Raw genomic sequence first — 20,000 nt, forward strand, 5'->3', positions numbered from 1 at the left:
TTTTGTAAAGAAAATCACCTTGGTCTGATCTTTTAATAGTCTCTGAACCAGCATCATGTAAAAACTGTGTAAGTTGGGAAAAATGACTATTGTACCAATAGAAAGTATTCTATTCCCTTGTGTGACATAAAATGTAGGATTGCTCTGGGTATTGTATTTTGTTGTGTTATACCCCTGCTAAAGTCAATTGTGGTTTAGACAACAGTTAAACAGATGTCTGTAAGGAGAGAGGGGTGGTCATGCGTGTCATGGTTTCCATGTATATGTTAAATTACCCAGTTCAGATTAATGTTTACTCATACATGTCCACAAAAAGTGTAATTTGCGTCACAATTTCAAGTGGTGTACAAAAATTCATGAGGATGGTCATTATCATCACCTAGAACCTTTTTTCTGTCAAAGTGTCAAAGAGGAGATTGTCTTATATGTAAGGATGAGGACTGTGGTCTTATGTAAAGGGGTTTTAGCATATCTATTTTGCCTAATGTTTTGTGTTCTTTGTAACCTCAGGCAGGGCTTCATACTACATGTTCATTGCTTCATCAAAATATAATGGTTGATTATTAGTATTTTTTATTTTAACTAGATCTTTCATTCCTATTTTATGTTATTAATTGGAGATGTTTGGTCTAGTTGGGTTTTGTAAGAATATTATGTTTCAATTGGATCTTTTCTTCCTGTCTGTGTTTATGTATTGGAGATGTTTGGTACAAGTGATTTGTAAGCTTTATTTTGATAATGTTTTAGTCAATTGTTGGTATTGATATCTACTCTCTATATGTCATTTTTAATATGGTTTTTGAGGTTATTTACCCTCAAGAGGAGGGATTATGTAGGAGTAAGTGACATATGTAGGTAGATATCACACTATTAAACAATAGATAGGTAAATAGTATAAGAAGGCAGATGTGAGTGTGTTTGCCATTCTGGTAAATACAGGAAACCGAAGATTGGCAGATGGTGTGGTGGTAGCGAACCACATGTTGACATAGATCATGAGACCGTGGTAATGGAAAACTACTGGGGGACGTTCTGACCCTCTGACCCTTGTAGATTCTCCATTATGCTGTCAGACAGATAGGCGCTTAAAGAAATTGGACACTAGACACACAGTCTGCTGATTCTTTAAAGAGATACACATGTCAGAGAAATATGTGTTTAGGGCACTTAGACCCACTAGAAATATAGTCTACTCATTCCACTAGAAAAGCATACATACCAGAGAAATATGCCTGAGATGGCTGGACACTAATGAACAAGAAACACATAGTCTGCTGATTCCATTTGAGTGAAACTGACCAGACACATAGACGCCTATAAGCAATTGGATGCCCTAGAGAGGGGGGGGGGGCACAAAGAGTGCATTGATTTAGTGGTAAAGGGAGGGTCCGGCCACCATTATAAACTGATTGAAGGCAGATGGTGGGGAATGACGTCATAGGGGACGGACAATACTATGTGGGTATAAATATAAAGGACTGGACTTCTGAGGGGGGGGTTCCGCGGTGTGGGTTCCGCGGGGTGGGTTCCGCGGGGTGTGTTCCGCGGGGACATTCCAGATGGCTGTACAATTGTAATAAAGAGCATGATTGAATTTACAAGTTCTGATAAAGCGTTATATTTCTGAGATGATTTTCCACGACAGCAGTTAGAGCATTGGGTCAGTAACCAGTAGGTAACCTAGCTAGTAGGTAGAGCATTGGGTCAGTAACCAGCAGGTAACCTAGCTAGCAGTTAGAGCATTGGGTCAGTAACCAGTAGGTAGAGCATTGGGTCAGTAACCAGCAGGTAACCTAGCTAGCAGGTAGAGCATTGGGTCAGTAACCTAGCTAGCAGGTAGAGCATTGGGTCAGTAACCAGCAGGTAGCCTAGCTAGCAGTTAGAGCATTGGGTCAGTAACCAGTAGGTAGAGCATTGGGTCAGTAACCAGCAGGTAACCTAGCTAGCAGGTAGAGCATTGGGTCAGTAACCAGCAGGTAACCTAGCTAGCAGGTAGAGCATTGGGTCAGTAACCAGCAGATAACCCAGCTAGCAGTTAGAGCATTGGGTCAGTAACCAGCAGGTAACCTAGCTAGCAGGTGGAGCATTGGGTCAGTAACCAGCAGGTAACCTAGCTAGCAGGTAGAGCATTGGGTCAGTAACCAGCAGGTAACCTAGCTAGCAGGTAGAGCATTGGGTCAGTAACCAGTAGGTAGAGCATTGGGTCAGTAACCAGCAGGTAGTCTAGCTAGCAGTTAGAGCATTGGGTCAGTAACCAGCAGGTAACCTAGCTAGCAGGTAGAGCATTGGGTCAGTAACCAGCAGGTAACCTAGCTAGCAGTTAGAGCATTGGGTCAGTAAACAGTAGGTAGAGCATTGGGTCAGTAACCAGCAGGTAACCTAGCTAGCAGGTAGAGCATTGGGTCAGTAACCAGCAGGTAACCTAGCTAGCAGGTAGAGCATTGGGTCAGTAACCAGCAGGTAGCCTAGCTAGCAGGTAGAGCATTGGGTCAGTAACCAGCAGGTAAACTAGCTAGCAGGTAGAGCATTGGGTCAGTAACCAGCAGGTAACCTAGCTAGCAGGTAGAGCATTGGGTCAGTAACCAGCAGGTAGCCTAGCTAGCAGGTAGAGCATTGGGTCAGTAACCAGCAGGTAAACTAGCTAGCAGGTAGAGCATTGGGTCAGTAACCAGCAGGTAGAGCATTGGGTCAGTAACCAGCAGGTAGAGCATTGGGTCAGTAACCAGCAGGTAGAGCATTGGGTCAGTAACCAGCAGGTAACCTAGCTAGCAGGTAGAGCATTGGGTCAGTAACCAGCAGGTAGCCTAGCTAGCAGGTAGAACATTGGGTTAGTAACCTAGCTAGCAGGTAGAGCATTGGGTCAGTAACCAGCAGGTAACCTAGCTAGCAGGTAGAGCATTGGGTCAGTAACCAGCAGGTAGCCTAGCTAGCAGGTAGAGCATTGGGTCAGTAACCAGCAGGTAGCCTAGCTAGCAGGTAGAGCATTGGGTCAGTAACCTAGCTAGCAGGTAGAGCATTGGGTCAGTAACCAGCAGGTAAACTAGCTAGCAGGTAGAGCATTGGGTCAGTAACCAGCAGGTAACCTAGCTAGCAGGTAGAGCATTGGGTCAGTAACCAGCAGGTAGCCTAGCTAGCAGGTAGAGCATTGGGTCAGTAACCAGCAGGTAAACTAGCTAGCAGGTAGAGCATTGGGTCAGTAACCAGCAGGTAACCTAGCTAGCAGGTAGAGCATTGGGTCAGTAACCAGCAGGTAGCCTAGCTAGCAGGTAGAGCATTGGGTCAGTAACCAGCAGGTAAACTAGCTAGCAGGTAGAGCATTGGGTCAGTGACCAGCAGGTAGAGCATTGGGTCAGTAACCAGCAGGTAGAGCATTGGGTCAGTAACCAGCAGGTAGAGCATTGGGTCAGTAACCAGCAGGTAACCTAGCTAGCAGGTAGAGCATTGGGTCAGTAACCAGCAGGTAGCCTAGCTAGCAGGTAGAACATTGGGTTAGTAACCTAGCTAGCAGGTAGAGCATTGGGTCAGTAACCAGCAGGTAACCTAGCTAGCAGGTAGAGCATTGGGTCAGTAACCAGCAGGTAACCTAGCTAGCAGGTAGAGCATTGGGTCAGTAACCAGCAGGTAGCCTAGCTAGCAGGTAGAGCATTGGGTCAGTAACCAGCAGGTAAACTAGCTAGCAGGTAGAGCATTGGGTCAGTAACCAGCAGGTAACCTAGCTAGCAGGTAGAGCATTGGGTCAGTAACCAGCAGGTAGCCTAGCTAGCAGGTAGAGCATTGGGTCAGTAACCAGCAGGTAAACTAGCTAGCAGGTAGAGCATTGGGTCAGTAACCAGCAGGTAGAGCATTGGGTCAGTAACCAGCAGGTAGAGCATTGGGTCAGTAACCAGCAGGTAGAGCATTGGGTCAGTAACCAGCAGGTAACCTAGCTAGCAGGTAGAGCATTGGGTCAGTAACCAGCAGGTAGCCTAGCTAGCAGGTAGAACATTGGGTTAGTAACCTAGCTAGCAGGTAGAGCATTGGGTCAGTAACCAGCAGGTAACCTAGCTAGCAGGTAGAGCATTGGGTCAGTAACCAGCAGGTAGCCTAGCTAGCAGGTAGAGCATTGGGTCAGTAACCAGCAGGTAGCCTAGCTAGCAGGTAGAGCATTGGGTCAGTAACCTAGCTAGCAGGTAGAGCATTGGGTCAGTAACCAGCAGGTAACCTAGCTAGCAGGTAGAGCATTGGGTCAGTAACCAGCAGGTAGCCTAGCTAGCAGGTAGAGCATTGGGTCAGTAACCAGCAGGTAGAGCATTGGGTCAGTAACCAGCAGGTAACCTAGCTAGCAGGTAGAGCATTGGGTCAGTAACCAGCAGGTAACCTAGCTAGCAGGTAGAGCATTGGGTCAGTAACCAGCAGGTAGAGCATTGGGTCAGTAACCAGCAGGTAACCTAGCTAGCAGTTAGAGCATTGGGTCAGTAGCCTAGCTAGCAGTTAGAGCATTGGGTCAGTAACCTAGCTAGCAGGTAGAGCATTGGGTCAGTAACCAGCAGGTAGTCTAGCTAGCAGGTAGAGCATTGGGTCAGTAACCAGCAGGTAGTCTAGCTAGCAGGTAGAGCATTGGGTCAGTAACCAGCAGGTAACCTAGCTAGCATGTAGAGCATTGGGTCAGTAACCAGCAGGTAGAGCATTGGGTCAGTAACCAGCAGGTAACCTAGCTAGCAGTTAGAGCATTGGGTCAGTAGCCTAGCTAGCAGTTAGAGCATTGGGTCAGTAACCAGCAGGTAACCTAGCTAGCAGGTAGAGCATTGGGTCAGTAACCAGCAGGTAGTCTAGCTAGCAGTTAGAGCATTGGGTCAGTAACCAGCAGGTAACCTAGCTAGCAGTTAGAGCATTGGGTCAGTAACCAGCAGGTAACCTAGCTAACAGTTAGAGCATTGGGTCAGTAACCAGCAGGTAACCTAGCTAGCAGGTAGAGCATTGGGTCAGTAACTGAAAGGTTAGACTCATAAATAGACTCATAAATAGTTCATTATGGATCTGGGAAACTGCTTCTAACATAAATGACAAGAACAAAAAAGTAAATTTAGAGGTACTTGACATGAAGAGAAGGACTAGAACAGATTAAATCTCCACCCACTACAGCCAGAAGACTGGCCACCCCCCAGAGCCTGGTTCCTCTCTACCTGGTACAGCCAGAAGACTGGCCACCCCCCAGAGCCTGGTTCTTCTCTACCTGGTACAGCCAGAAGACTGGCCACCCCCCAGAGCCTTGTTCCTCTCTACCTGGTACAGCCAGAAGAAGACTTGCCACCCCCCAGAGCCTGGTTCCTCTCTACCTGGTACAGCCACAAGACTGGCCACCCCCCAGAGCCTGGTTCCTCTCTACCTGGTACAGCCAGAAGAGGACTGGCCACCCCCCAGAGCCTGGTTCCTCTCTACCTGGTACAGCCAGAAGAAGACTGGCCACCCCCCAGAGCCTGGTTCCTCTCTACCTGGTACAGCCAGAAGACTGGCCACCCCCCAGAGCCTGGTTCCTCTCTACCTGGTACAGCCAGAAGAGGACTGGCCACCCCCCAGAGCCTGGTTCCTCTCTACCTGGTACAGCCAGAAGAAGACTGGCCACCCCCCAGAGCCTGGTTCCTCTCTACCTGGTACAGCCAGAAGACTGGCCACCCCCCAGAGCCTGGTTCCTCTCTACCTGGTACAGCCAGAAGACTGGCCACCCCCCAGAGCCTGGTTCATCTCTACCTGGTACAGCCAGAAAACTGGCCGACCCCCAGACCCTGGTTCCTCTCTACCTGGTACAGCCAGAAGACTGGCCACCCCCCAGAGCCTGGTTCTTCTCTACCTGGTACAGCCAGAAGACTGGCCACCCCCCAGAGCCTTGTTCCTCTCTACCTGGTACAGCCAGAAGACTGGCCTCCCCCCAGAGCCTGGTTCCTCTCTACCTGGTACAGCCAGAAGACTGGCCTCCCCCCACAGCCTGGTTCCTCTCTACCTGGTACAGCCATTAGACTGGCCACCCCCAGAGCCTGGTTCCTCTCTACCTGGTACAGCCAGAAGAGGACTGGCCACCCCCCAGAGCCTGGTTCCTCTCTACCTGGTACAGCCATTAGACTGGCCACCCCCAGAGCCTGGTTCCTCTCTACCTGGTACAGCCAGAAGAGGACTGGCCACCCCCCAGAGCCTGGTTCTTCTCTACCTGGTACAGCCAGAAGACTGGCCTCCCCCCAGAGCCTTGTTCCTCTCTACCAGGTACAGCCAGAAGACTGCCCCCCCCCAGAGCCTTGTTCCTCTCTACCAGGTACAGCCAGAAGACTGGCCACCCCCCAGAGCCTGGTTCCTCTCTACCTGGTACAGCCAGAAGGCTGGCCACCCCCCAGAGCCTGGTTCCTCTCTACCTAGTACAGCCAGAAGACTGGCTACCCCCAGAGCCTGGTTCCTCTCTACCTGGTACAGCCAGAAGACTGGCCACCCCCCAGAGCCTGGTTCCTCTCTACCTGGTACAGCCAGAAGACTGGCCACCCCCCAGAGCCTGGTTCCTCTCTACCTGGTACAGCCAGAAGACTGGCCACCCCCCAGAGCCTGGTTCCTCTCTACCTGGTACAGCCAGAAGAAGACTGGCCACCCCCCAGAGCCTGGTTCCTCTCTACCTGGTACAGCCAGAAGACTGGCCACCCCCCAGAGCCTGGTTCCTCTCTACCTGGTACAGCCAGAAGACTGGCCACCCCCAGAGCCTGGTTCCTCTCTACCTGGTACAGCCAGAAGACTGGCCACCCCCCAGAGCCTGGTTCTTCTCTACCTGGTACAGCCAGAAGAGGACTGGCCACCCCCCAGAGCCTGGTTCCTCTCTACCTGATACAGCCAGAAGACTGGCTACCCCCAGAGCCTGGTTCCTCTCTACCTGGTACAGCCAGAAGACTGGCCACCCCCCAGAGCCTGGTTCCTCTACCTGGTACAGCCAGAAGACTGGCCACCCCCAGAGCCTGGTTCCTCTCTACCTGGTACAGCCAGAAGACTGGCCACCCCCCAGAGCCTGGTTCTTCTCTACCTGGTACAGCCAGAAGAGGACTGGCCACCCCCCAGAGCCTGGTTCCTCTCGAGGTTTCTTCCTAGGTTCTTGCCTTTCTAGGGAGTTTTTAATTGCTTACTCTTTGGGGTTTTAGGCGGAGTATCTGGTATCTGTGAAGAACTTTGTGACAACTGCTGATGTAAAAAGGGCTTTATAAAATATCTTTGACCAATTGATTGATAAGACAGAACGCTCCAGCACTCAGAACAGTAATGGTGATAATTGATTCAGTGTTTCACTGAGTTTTACTGAGGAATTATATTTGCTAATATGACACGTTTAGTTGTGTGAATAGATCCCAGATTATTTGGAGACAGAGACTAAATGATCAACGTAGATCTGGATACATAGACACTAAATGATCAAAGTAGATCTGGATACATAGGGACTAAATGATCAACATAGATCTGGAGACAGAGACTAAATGATCAACGTAGATCTGGATACATAGAGACTAAATGATCAAGGTAGATCTGGATACATAGAGACTAAATAATCAATATAGATCTGGATAGAGACTAAATGATCAACATAGATCTGGAGACTAAATGATCAACGTAGATCTGGATACATAGAGACTAAATGATCAACGTAGATCTGGATACATAGAGACTAAATGATCAACGTAGATCTGGATACATTGAGACTAAATGACCAACGTAGATCTGGATACATAGAGACTAAATTATCAACGTAGATCTGGATACATAGAGACTAAATGATCAACGTAGATCTGGATACATAGAGACTAAATAATCAACGTAGATAAATTACCTAAAGCTTCGTCATCGTCGACGGTGTCACTGGCCAATCGGAAAAGGTTGGGTCTGAGCCTATCACAGCTCTCGTAGAGGGCCTACAGGAAGGACAGGATACACAGTCATGTGTTAGTACCGTCTGTGTACCGCACACACACACACACACACACAGTATCTGTTTAGTAGACACACAGAGAGAAACAGCTCATACCTTCAGGTGGACAGTGTGGTGTGTGGAGGGTCCAGTGAGACAGTGTTGCTGTAGTAACTCTCTCAGCTGTCTGGTTCTGCTAGCGACCTCCTCCAGGGTAGAGACACGTCTAGATACAAGCTCTGCTTTCTGCTGCTCCTACAGACAATAATACAGCAGTCAACACACACACACACACACAGACAGACAGACAGACAGACAGACAGACAGACAGACAGACAGACTCACTTCTTTGATGGTGTTCTTGATCAGTCTGTTGGCTGTCTGCAGATCTTCAGGACTACTGCTCTTCAGGAGTGTGGCTAACAACTGTAAACACACACACACACTAAGAGAGATAAGATAAGAAGATCAACTAAAAAAGGCTCTCACACACACACACACACACACACACACACACACACACACACACACACACACACACACACACACACACACACACACACACACACACACACACACACACACACACACACACACACATTGGCCTTGTCCTCCTGGTTGAACACAGAGTCCTCAGTTCTCTGTGAGGGAGGAGGCATCACAATGGTGTCTGGGAGTTTAGGGTCCTTCTTCACAAGGCCTGAAGAACAGACACGGAGAGACAATGAGTGGTTGTTTCCCCAAACGCCACCCGGTTCTCTTTACAGAGCCCGACCTTTGACCTGGGCCCACAGGTTGCAACGGTTCTGTATCATAATGGACCTTGTTTTTTAAACCTGCGCTGGGCCTTCTGTAACTAAGCTGTAACAGTTCTAAGGTGGTAGAGTTCTACGGTATAACGGTTCTGAGCAGTAACAGACCTTGTTTCCTGAGCGATAGAACTCTAGAACCAGGAAGCCTATCACTCAGGAAACAAGGTCTGTTACTGCTCAGAACCGTTATACCTTAGAACTCTAGAACCTTAGAACCAGGAGGCCTAAGGTATAACGGTTCTGAGCAGTAACAGACCTTGTTTCCTGAGTGATAGGCCTCCTGGTTCTAAGGTTCTAGAGTTCTAAGGTATAACAGTTCTGAGCAGTAACAGACCTTGTTTCCTGAGTGATAGGCCTCCTGGTTCTAGGGTTCTAGAGTTCTAAGGTATAACGGTTCTGAGCAGTAACAGACCTTGTTTCCTGAGTGATAGGCCTCCTGGTTCTAAGGTTCTAGAGTTCTAAGGTATAACGGTTCTGAGCAGTAACAGACCTTGTTTCCTGAGCGATAGGCCTCCTGGTTCTAAGGTTCTAGAGTTCTAAGGTATAACGGTTCTGAGTAGCGGTTCAAAGGTTCTGAGGAGTTGTAACGGACCTTGTTTCTTCAGCATGCGGTAGGCCTCCTGAATCTTGGGTTCTTCTTTGAGCCACAAAGTCCAGCTGTACAGAACCTCCGTCACCCTCAGCTTCACCTCCGCACCACTCCACTGACCCAGGAACTGTTAACACACACACACACACACACACAGTTTCAGCTTCACCTCCACTCCACTGACCCAGGAACTGCAGATCAATCACATGTATTTTCTAAAGCCCTTTTTACTTCAGCAGCAGTCACAGAGAGCTCTACAGTAACCCAGCCTGAACTACAGTAACCCAGCCTAAACTATAGTAACCCAGCCTAAACTACAGTAACCCAGCCTAAACTACAGTAACCAAGCCTAAACCACAAAGAGCTCTACAGTAACCCAGCCTAAACTACAGTAACCCAGCCTAAACTACAGTAACCCAGCCTAAACTACAGTAACCAGCCTAAACTACAGTAACCGAGCCTAACCTACAGTAACCCAGCCTAAACTACAGTAACCAGCCTAAACTACAGTAACCCAGCCTAAACCACAGAGTTCTACAGTAACCCAGCCTAAACTACAGTAACCCAGCCTAAACTACAGTAACCCAGCCTAAACTACAGTAACCCAGCCTAAACCACAAAGAGTTCTACAGTAACCCAGCCTAAACTACAGTAACCCAGCCTAAACTACAGTAACCCAGCCTAAACTACAGTAACCCAGCCTAAACTACAGTAACCCAGCCTAAACTACAGTAACCCAGCCTAAACTACAGTAACCCAGCCTAAACTACAGTAACCCAGCCTAAACCACAAAGAGCAAGCAATGAGGAGGCAGAAGCACAATCCAGAGGGATGGATGGATGGATGGAAGGGTGAGTGAATGAATTCATCTGTTATCTCAGATAGACAGCCCCCATTAAAAAGCCTTTGATAATTCATCAGTCTCTATCACACCTTAAATGATGATTAATGGTCTTACATACAATCACTGACTGGATTACACTGATAACACAACTCCCCTTTAATACAATCACTGACTGAATTACACAACTCCCCTTTAATACAATAACTGACTGAATTACACTGGAGACACTGATAACACAACTCCCCTTTAATACAATAACTGACTGGATTACACTGGAGACACTGATAACACAATTCCCCTTTAATACAATAACTGACTGAATTACACTGGAGACACTGATAACACAACTCCCCTTTAATACAATAACTGACTGGATTACACTGGAGACACTGATAACACAACTCCCCTTTAATACAATAACTGACTGGATTACACTGGAGACACTGATAACACAACTCCCCTTTAATACAATAACTGACTGGATTACACTGGAGACACTGATAACACAACTCCCCTTTAATACAATAACTGACTGGATTACACTGGAGACACAACTCCCCTTTAATACAATCACTGACTGGATTACACTGGAGACACTGATAACACAACTCCCCTTTAATACAATAACTGACTGGATTACACTGGAGACACTAATAACACAACTCCCCTTTAATACAATCACTGACTGGATTACACTGGAGACACAACTCCCCTTTAATACAATAATTGACTGGATTACACTGGAGACACAACTCCCCTTTAATACAATCACTGACTGGATTACACTGGAGACACAACTCCCCTTTAATACAATCACTCCTTCCTGATACTGTTGCACAGAAACCTAACAGACTCTAGGTCCCAAATGACACCCTATTCCCTTTCTAGTACACTACTTTTGACCAGGGCCCCAGTTAAGATAGGCTGCCATTTTGGGCCCTGGTAGTGCATTATATAGGGAATAGGCTTCCATTTGGGATGACCACAGAAACGTTCCTTTCAAAACCATTGGGGTTATTCATACCTTTGGAGACAGGACTTTGATGAGTTCATTGAGGAAGCGGAACTTTGCCGCCTCACTGTGGAACCTCTTGCCACAGTTGTTCATGCAGGCTTCTAGAACCTGTGGGAATCAGTGATGTCAGAATTCTACAGGAAGTGTATCTACACTGTCTAGGAGCCCAAATGCAACATCTTTTCCCTCCCAGTGACTGGAAGTGAATGAAACTACTGGAACAGATCCCTTTAGGATCCTATCCCAGACACAGCACAGGAAACACACAGTTTAGATTCAACAACCTTAGTTAACCATCAACAGGCATCACATGACCCCACACACACACAGCCCTAAACATTAACAATGCCTTTGTCCCAAATGTCACCCGTTGCCGGCTCTGGTCAAAAGTAGTGCACTATATAGGGAATAGTGTGCATTTGGTACGTAACAAAGGACAGCCCTGTGTCACCACATGCTAACACATGGAATTGTTTTATGGTGGTCATACCAAGGATCACTTCGCTATCTGATTTGGAATTTTAAGACCCCTTAAGGTATCAAAAATGTATATATATATAAAATGTATAGGATGAAATATTTCAATTTGGCATTACTGCTATTAGCCAATAGAAACACATTAAATAACAGATTCATTACATGGAACAACAGATAGTCCTTACTGCTATTAGCCAATAGAAACACATTAAATAACAGAGTCATTACATGGAACAACAGATAGTCCTTACTGCTATTAGCCAATAGAAACACATTAAATAACAGATAGTCTCCCCAGAACATCTAAAGGAAGTTAGTTCTGAAGTGTCTGTCCTATATCTGAGAGAGATAAGAAAGATCAGGATATTTTTATTTATTTAACATGTATTTATCCCATTATTTTAGGTACTAAACTATCTCCATATATCCTTGCATTCATTTGTTAAACTGGTTTAGGGGGACCTTCAGAAGAGTCTTGTGGGCGTCCTGGAGCAAAACGGAGAACGCCATGGTGAGAGTCTCATCTTTCAATAGAGTGGTCATCTACTGCCCTAGCCCTAATTTAACACACCTGATTATACTAGTTAGCTGCTCAACAAGACTTTAACTAGCTATCAGATATGCTACATTAGGGTTGGCCTGAAAACCTACAGGACAGTAGATCTCCAGGAAGAGGGTTGGACTGAAAACCTACAGGACAGTAGATCTCCAGGAAGAGGGTTGGCCTGAAAACCTACAGGACAGTAGATCTCCAGGAAGAGGGTTGGCCTGAAAACCTACAGGACAGTAGATCTCCAGGAAGAGGGTTGGACTGAAAACCTACAGGACACTAGATCTCCAGGAAGAGGGTTGGCCTGAAAACCTACAGGACAGTAGATCTCCAGGAAGAGGGTTGGACTGAAAACCTACAGGACAGTAGATCTCCAGGAAGAGGGTTGGACTGAAAACCTACAGGACAGTAGATCTCCAGGAAGAGGGTTGGACTGAAAACCTACAGGACAGTAGATCTCCAGGAAGAGGGTTGGACTGAAAACCTACAGGACAGTAGATCTCCAGGAAGAGGGTTGGACTGAAAACCTACAGGACAGTAGATCTCCAGGAAGAGGGTTGGACTGAAAACCTACAGGACAGTAGATCTCCAGGAAGAGGGTTGGACTGAAAACCTACAGGACAGTAGATCTCCAGGAAGAGGGTTGGACTGAAAACCTACAGGACAGTAGATCTCCAGGAAGAGGGTTGGACTGAAAACCTACAGGACAGTAGATCTCCAGGAAGAGGGTTGGACTGAAAACCTACAGGACAGTAGATCTCCAGGAAGAGGGTTGGACTGAAAACCTACAGGACAGTAGATCTCCAGGAAGAGGGTTGGCCTGAAAACCTACAGGACAGTAGATCTCCAGGAAAAGGGTTGGCCTGAAAACCTACAGGACAGTAGATCTCCAGGAAGAGGGTTGGACTGAAAACCTACAGGACAGTTGATCTCCAGGAAGAGGGTTGGACTGAAAACCTACAGGACAGTAGATCTCCAGGAAGTGGGTTGGACTGAAAACCTACAGGACAGTAGATCTCCACACACAGTAGATATCCAGGAAGAGGGTTGGACTGAAAACCTACAGGACAGTAGATCTCCAGGAAGAGGGTTGGCCTGAAAACCTACAGGACAGTAGATCTCCAGGAAAAGGGTTGGCCTGAAAACCTACAGGACAGTAGATCTCCAGGAAGAGGGTTGGACTGAAAACCTACAGAACAGTCGATCTCCAGGAAGAGGGTTGGACTGAAAACCTACAGGACAGTAGATCTCCAGGAAGTGGGTTGGACTGAAAACCTACAGGACAGTAGATCTCCACACACAGTAGATCTCCAGGAAGAGGGTTGGACTGAAAACCTACAGGACAGTAGATCTCCAGGAAGAGGGTTGGACTGAAAACCTACAGGACAGTAGATCTCCAGGAAGAGGGTTGGCCTGAAAACCTACAGGACAGTAGATCTCCAGGAAGAGGGTTGGCCTGAAAACCTACAGGACAGTCGATCTCCAGGAAGAGGGTTGGACTGAAAACCTACAGGACAGTCGATCTCCAGGAAGAGGGTTGGACTGAAAACCTACAGGACAGTAGATCTCCAGGAAGTGGGTTGGTCTGTAAACCTAAAGGACAGTAGATCTCCAGGAAGAGGGTTGGGCTGAAAACCTACAGGACAGTAGATCTCCACACACAGTAGATATCCAGGAAGAGGGTTGGACTGAAAACCTACAGGACAGTAGATCTCCAGGAAGAGGGTTGGTCTGTAAACCTACAGGACAGTAGATCTCCAGGAAGAGGGTTGGACTGAAAACCTACAGGACAGTAGATCTCCAGGAAGTGGGTTGGACTGAAAACCTACAGGACAGTAGATCTCCAGGAAGAGGGTTGGACAGAAAACCTACAGGACAGTAGATCTCCAGGAAGAGGGTTGGACTGGAAACCTACAGGACAGTAGATCTCCAGGAAGAGGGTTGGACTGAAAACCTACAGGACAGTCGATCTCCAGGAAGAGGGTTGGACTGAAAACCTACAGGACAGTAGATCTCCAGGAAGTGGGTTGGTCTGTAAACCTAAAGGACAGTAGATCTCCAGGAAGAGGGTTGGACTGAAAACCTACAGGACAGTAGATCTCCAGGAAGAGGGTTGGACTGAAAACCTACAGGACAGTAGATCTCCAGGAAGAGGGTTGGACTGGAAACCTACAGGACAGTAGATCTCCAGGAAGAGGGTTGGACTGGAAACCTACAGGACAGTAGATCTCCAGGAAGAGGGTTGGCCTGAAAACCTACAGGACAGTAGATCTCCAGGAAGAGGGTTGGGCTGAAAACCTACAGGACAGTAGATCTCCACACACAGTAGATATCCAGGAAGAGGGTTGGACTGAAAACCTACAGGACAGTAGATCTCCAGGAAGAGGGTTGGTCTGTAAACCTACAGGACAGTAGATCTCCAGGAAGAGGGTTGGACTGAAAACCTACAGGACAGTAGATCTCCAGGAAGTGGGTTGGACTGAAAACCTACAGGACAGTAGATCTCCAGGAAGAGGGTTGGACTGAAAACCTACAGGACAGTAGATCTCCAGGAAGAGGGTTGGACTGAAAACCTACAGGACAGTAGATCTCCAGGAAGAGGGTTGGACTGAAAACCTACAGGACAGTAGATCTCCAGGAAGAGGGTTGGACTGGAAACCTACAGGACAGTAGATCTCCAGGAAGAGGGTTGGCCTGAAAACCTACAGGACAGTAAATCTCCAGGAAGAGGGTTGGGCTGAAAACCTACAGGACAGTAGATCTCCAGGAAGAGGGTTGGGCTGAAAACCTACAGGACAGTAGATCTCCAGGAAGAGGGACTGAAAACCGACAGGACAGTAGATCTCCAGGAAGAGGGTTGGACTGAAAACCGACAGGACAGTAGATCTCCAGGAAGAGGGTTGGACTGAAAACCTACAGGACAGTAGATCTCCAGGAAGAGGGTTGGACTGAAAACCTACAGGACAGTAGATCTCCAGGAAGAGGGTTGGACTGAAAACCTACAGGACAGTAGATCTCCAGGAAGAGGGTTGGCCTGAAAACCTACAGGACAGTAGATCTCCAGGAAGAGGGTTGGCCTGAAAACCTACAGGACAGTAGATCTCCAGGAAGAGGGTTGGCCTGAAAACCTACAGGACAGTAGATCTCCAGGAAGAGGGTTGGCCTGAAAACCTACAGGACAGTAGATCTCCAGGAAGAGGGTTGGGCTGAAAACCTACAGGACAGTAGATCTCCAGGAAGAGGGTTGGGCTGAAAACCTACAGGATAGTAGATCTCCAGGAAGAGGATTGGCCTGAAAACCTACAGGACAGTAGATCTCCAGGAAGAGGGTTGGACTGAAAACCTACAGGACAGTAGATCTCCAGGAAGAGGGTTGGACTGAAAACCTACAGGACAGTAGATCTCCAGGAAGAGGGTTGGACTGAAAACCTACAGGACAGTAGATCTCCAGGAAGAGGGTTGGACTGAAAACCTACAGGACAGTAGATCTCCAGGAAGAGGGTTGGACTGAAAACCTACAGGACAGTAGATCTCCAGGAAGAGGGTTGGACTGAAAACCTACAGGACAGTAGATCTCCAGGAAGAGGGTTGGACTGAAAACCTACAGGACAGTAGATCTCCAGGAAGAGGGTTGGACTGAAAACCTACAGGACAGTAGATCTCCAGGAAGAGGGTTGGCCTGAAAACCTACAGGACAGTAGATCTCCAGGAAAAGGGTTGGCCTGAAAACCTACAGGACAGTAGATCTCCAGGAAGAGGGTTGGACTGAAAACCTACAGGACAGTCGATCTCCAGGAAGAGGGTTGGACTGAAAACCTACAGGACAGTAGATCTCCAGGAAGTGGGTTGGACTGAAAACCTACAGGACAGTAGATCTCCACACACAGTAGATATCCAGGAAGAGGGTTGGACTGAAAACCTACAGGACAGTAGATCTCCAGGAAGAGGGTTGGCCTGAAAACCTACAGGACAGTAGATCTCCAGGAAAAGGGTTGGCCTGAAAACCTACAGGACAGTAGATCTCCAGGAAGAGGGTTGGACTGAAAACCTACAGGACAGTCGATCTCCAGGAAGAGGGTTGGACTGAAAACCTACAGGACAGTAGATCTCCAGGAAGTGGGTTGGACTGAAAACCTACAGGACAGTAGATCTCCACACACAGTAGATATCCAGGAAGAGGGTTGGACTGAAAACCTACAGGACAGTAGCTCTCCAGGAAGAGGGTTGGACTGAAAACCTACAGGACAGTAGATCTCCAGGAAGAGGGTTGGCCTGAAAACCTACAGGACAGTAGATCTCCAGGAAGAGGGTTGGCCTGAAAACCTACAGGACAGTAGATCTCCAGGAAGAGGGTTGGACTGAAAACCTACAGGACAGTCGATCTCCAGGAAGAGGGTTGGACTGAAAACCTACAGGACAGTAGATCTCCAGGAAGTGGGTTGGTCTGTAAACCTAAAGGACAGTAGATCTCCAGGAAGAGGGTTGGACTGAAAACCTACAGGACAGTAGATCTCCAGGAAGAGGGTTGGACTGAAAACCTACAGGACAGTAGATCTCCAGGAAGAGAGTTGGACTGGAAACCTACAGGACAGTAGATCTCCAGGAAGAGGGTTGGACTGGAAACCTACAGGACAGTAGATCTCCAGGAAGAGGGTTGGCCTGAAAACCTACAGGACAGTAGATCTCCAGGAAGAGGGTTGGGCTGAAAACCTACAGGACAGTAGATCTCCAGGAAGAGGGTTGGGCTGAAAACCTACAGGATAGTAGATCTCCAGGAAGAGGATTGGCCTGAAAACCTACAGGACAGTAGATCTCCAGGAAGAGGGTTGGACTGAAAACCTACAGGACAGTAGATCTCCAGGAAGAGGGTTGGACTGAAAACCTACAGGACAGTAGATCTCCAGGAAGAGGGTTGGACTGAAAACCTACAGGACAGTAGATCTCCAGGAAGTGGGTTGGACTGAAAACCTACAGGACAGTAGATCTCCAGGAAGAGGGTTGGACTGAAAACCTACAGGACAGTAGATCTCCAGGAAGAGGGTTGGACTGAAAACCTACAGGACAGTAGATCTCCAGGAAGAGGGTTGGACTGGAAACCTACAGGACAGTAGATCTCCAGGAAGAGGGTTGGACTGGAAACCTACAGGACAGTAGATCTCCAGGAAGAGGGTTGGCCTGAAAACCTACAGGACAGTACATCTCCAGGAAGAGGGTTGGGCTGAAAACCTACAGGACAGTAGATCTCCAGGAAGAGGGTTGGGCTGAAAACCTACAGGACAGTAGATCTCCAGGAAGAGGGTTGGGCTGAAAACCTACAGGACAGTAGATCTCCAGGAAGAGGGACTGAAAACCGACAGGACAGTAGATCTCCAGGAAGAGGGTTGGACTGAAAACCGACAGGACAGTAGATCTCCAGGAAGAGGGTTGGACTGAAAACCTACAGGACAGTAGATCTCCAGGAAGAGGGTTGGACTGAAAACCTACAGGACAGTAGATCTCCAGGAAGAGGGTTGGCCTGAAAACCTACAGGACAGTAGATCTCCAGGAAGAGGGTTGGGCTGAAAACCTACAGGACAGTAGATCTCCAGGAAGAGGGTTGGGCTGAAAACCTACAGGATAGTAGATCTCCAGGAAGAGGATTGGCCTGAAAACCTACAGGACAGTAGATCTCCAGGAAGAGGGTTGGACTGAAAACCTACAGGACAGTAGATCTCCAGGAAGAGGGTTGGACTGAAAACCTACAGGACAGTAGATCTCCAGGAAGAGGGTTGGACTGAAAACCTACAGGACAGTAGATCTCCAGGAAGAGGGTTGGACTGAAAACCTACAGGACAGTAGATCTCCAGGAAGAGGGTTGGACTGAAAACCTACAGGACAGTAGATCTCCAGGAAGAGGGTTGGACTGAAAACCTACAGGACAGTAGATCTCCAGGAAGAGGGTTGGACTGAAAACCTACAGGACAGTAGATCTCCAGGAAGAGGGTTGGCCTGAAAACCTACAGGACAGTAGATCTCCAGGAAAAGGGTTGGCCTGAAAACCTACAGGACAGTAGATCTCCAGGAAGAGGGTTGGACTGAAAACCTACAGGACAGTAGATCTCCAGGAAGAGGGTTGGACTGAAAACCTACAGGACAGTAGATCTCCAGGAAGTGGGTTGGACTGAAAACCTACAGGACAGTAGATCTCCACACACAGTAGATATCCAGGAAGAGGGTTGGACTGAAAACCTACAGGACAGTAGATCTCCAGGAAGAGGGTTGGCCTGAAAACCTACAGGACAGTAGATCTCCAGGAAAAGGGTTGGCCTGAAAACCTACAGGACAGTAGATCTCCAGGAAGAGGGTTGGACTGAAAACCTACAGGACAGTAGATCTCCAGGAAGAGGGTTGGACTGAAAACCTACAGGACAGTAGATCTCCAGGAAGTGGGTTGGACTGAAAACCTACAGGACAGTAGATCTCCAGGAAGAGGGTTGGACTGGAAACCTACAGGACAGTAGATCTCCAGGAAGAGGGTTGGACTGGAAACCTACAGGACAGTAGATCTCCAGGAAGAGGGTTGGCCTGAAAACCTACAGGACAGTAGATCTCCAGGAAGAGGGTTGGGCTGAAAACCTACAGGACAGTAGATCTCCACACACAGTAGATATCCAGGAAGAGGGTTGGACTGAAAACCTACAGGACAGTAGATCTCCAGGAAGAGGGTTGGTCTGTAAACCTACAGGACAGTAGATCTCCAGGAAGAGGGTTGGACTGAAAACCTACAGGACAGTAGATCTCCAGGAAGTGGGTTGGACTGAAAACCTACAGGACAGTAGATCTCCAGGAAGAGGGTTGGACTGAAAACCTACAGGACAGTAGATCTCCAGGAAGAGGGTTGGACTGAAAACCTACAGGACAGTAGATCTCCAGGAAGAGGGTTGGACTGGAAACCTACAGGACAGTAGATCTCCAGGAAGAGGGTTGGACTGGAAACCTACAGGACAGTAGATCTCCAGGAAGAGGGTTGGCCTGAAAACCTACAGGACAGTACATCTCCAGGAAGAGGGTTGGGCTGAAAACCTACAGGACAGTAGATCTCCAGGAAGAGGGACTGAAAACCTACAGGACAGTAGATCTCCAGGAAGAGGGACTGAAAACCTACAGGACAGTAGATCTCCAGGAAGAGGGTTGGACTGAAAACCTACAGGACAGTAGATCTCCAGGACAGTAGATCTCCAGGAAGAGGGTTGGCCTGAAAACCTACAGGACAGTAGATCTCCAGGAAGAGGGTTGGGCTGAAAACCTACAGGACAGTAGATCTCCAGGAAGAGGGTTGGGCTGAAAACCTACAGGACAGTAGATCTCCAGGAAGAGGGTTGGGCTGAAAACCTACAGGATAGTAGATCTCCAGGAAGAGGATTGGCCTGAAAACCTACAGGACAGTAGATCTCCAGGAAGAGGGTTGGACTGAAAACCTACAGGACAGTAGATCTCCAGGAAGAGGGTTGGCCTGAAAACCTACAGGACAGTAGATCTCCAGGAAAAGGGTTGGCCTGAAAACCTACAGGACAGTAGATCTCCAGGAAGAGGGTTGGACTGAAAACCTACAGGACAGTCGATCTCCAGGAAGAGGGTTGGACTGAAAACCTACAGGACAGTAGATCTCCAGGAAGTGGGTTGGACTGAAAACCTACAGGACAGTAGATCTCCACACACAGTAGATATCCAGGAAGAGGGTTGGACTGAAAACCTACAGGACAGTAGATCTCCAGGAAGAGGGTTGGCCTGAAAACCTACAGGACAGTAGATCTCCAGGAAAAGGGTTGGC

At 48.0% G+C, this 20,000-nt stretch overlaps 1 protein-coding gene across 1 annotated transcript in view; it reads right to left on the reverse strand.

Moving 5' to 3' along the window:
• Nucleotides 1-20,000, reverse strand: part of LOC129839701 (ADP-ribosylation factor-binding protein GGA3-like) — a 44,525-nt gene that overhangs the window by 17,800 nt on the left and 6,725 nt on the right. The window contains exons 4-9 of the mRNA XM_055907277.1: nt 11,173-11,271; nt 9,308-9,431; nt 8,503-8,603; nt 8,249-8,329; nt 8,021-8,158; nt 7,826-7,907 (exon numbers count right to left, since the gene is read on the reverse strand). Coding sequence (XP_055763252.1) covers nt 7,826-7,907; nt 8,021-8,158; nt 8,249-8,329; nt 8,503-8,603; nt 9,308-9,431; nt 11,173-11,271 — 625 coding nt within the window. The remainder of the gene's footprint in view (nt 1-7,825; nt 7,908-8,020; nt 8,159-8,248; nt 8,330-8,502; nt 8,604-9,307; nt 9,432-11,172; nt 11,272-20,000) is intronic.

This window comes from Salvelinus fontinalis, chromosome 40, assembly GCF_029448725.1.
Source record: "Salvelinus fontinalis isolate EN_2023a chromosome 40, ASM2944872v1, whole genome shotgun sequence".
NCBI lineage: Eukaryota > Metazoa > Chordata > Actinopteri > Salmoniformes > Salmonidae > Salvelinus > Salvelinus fontinalis.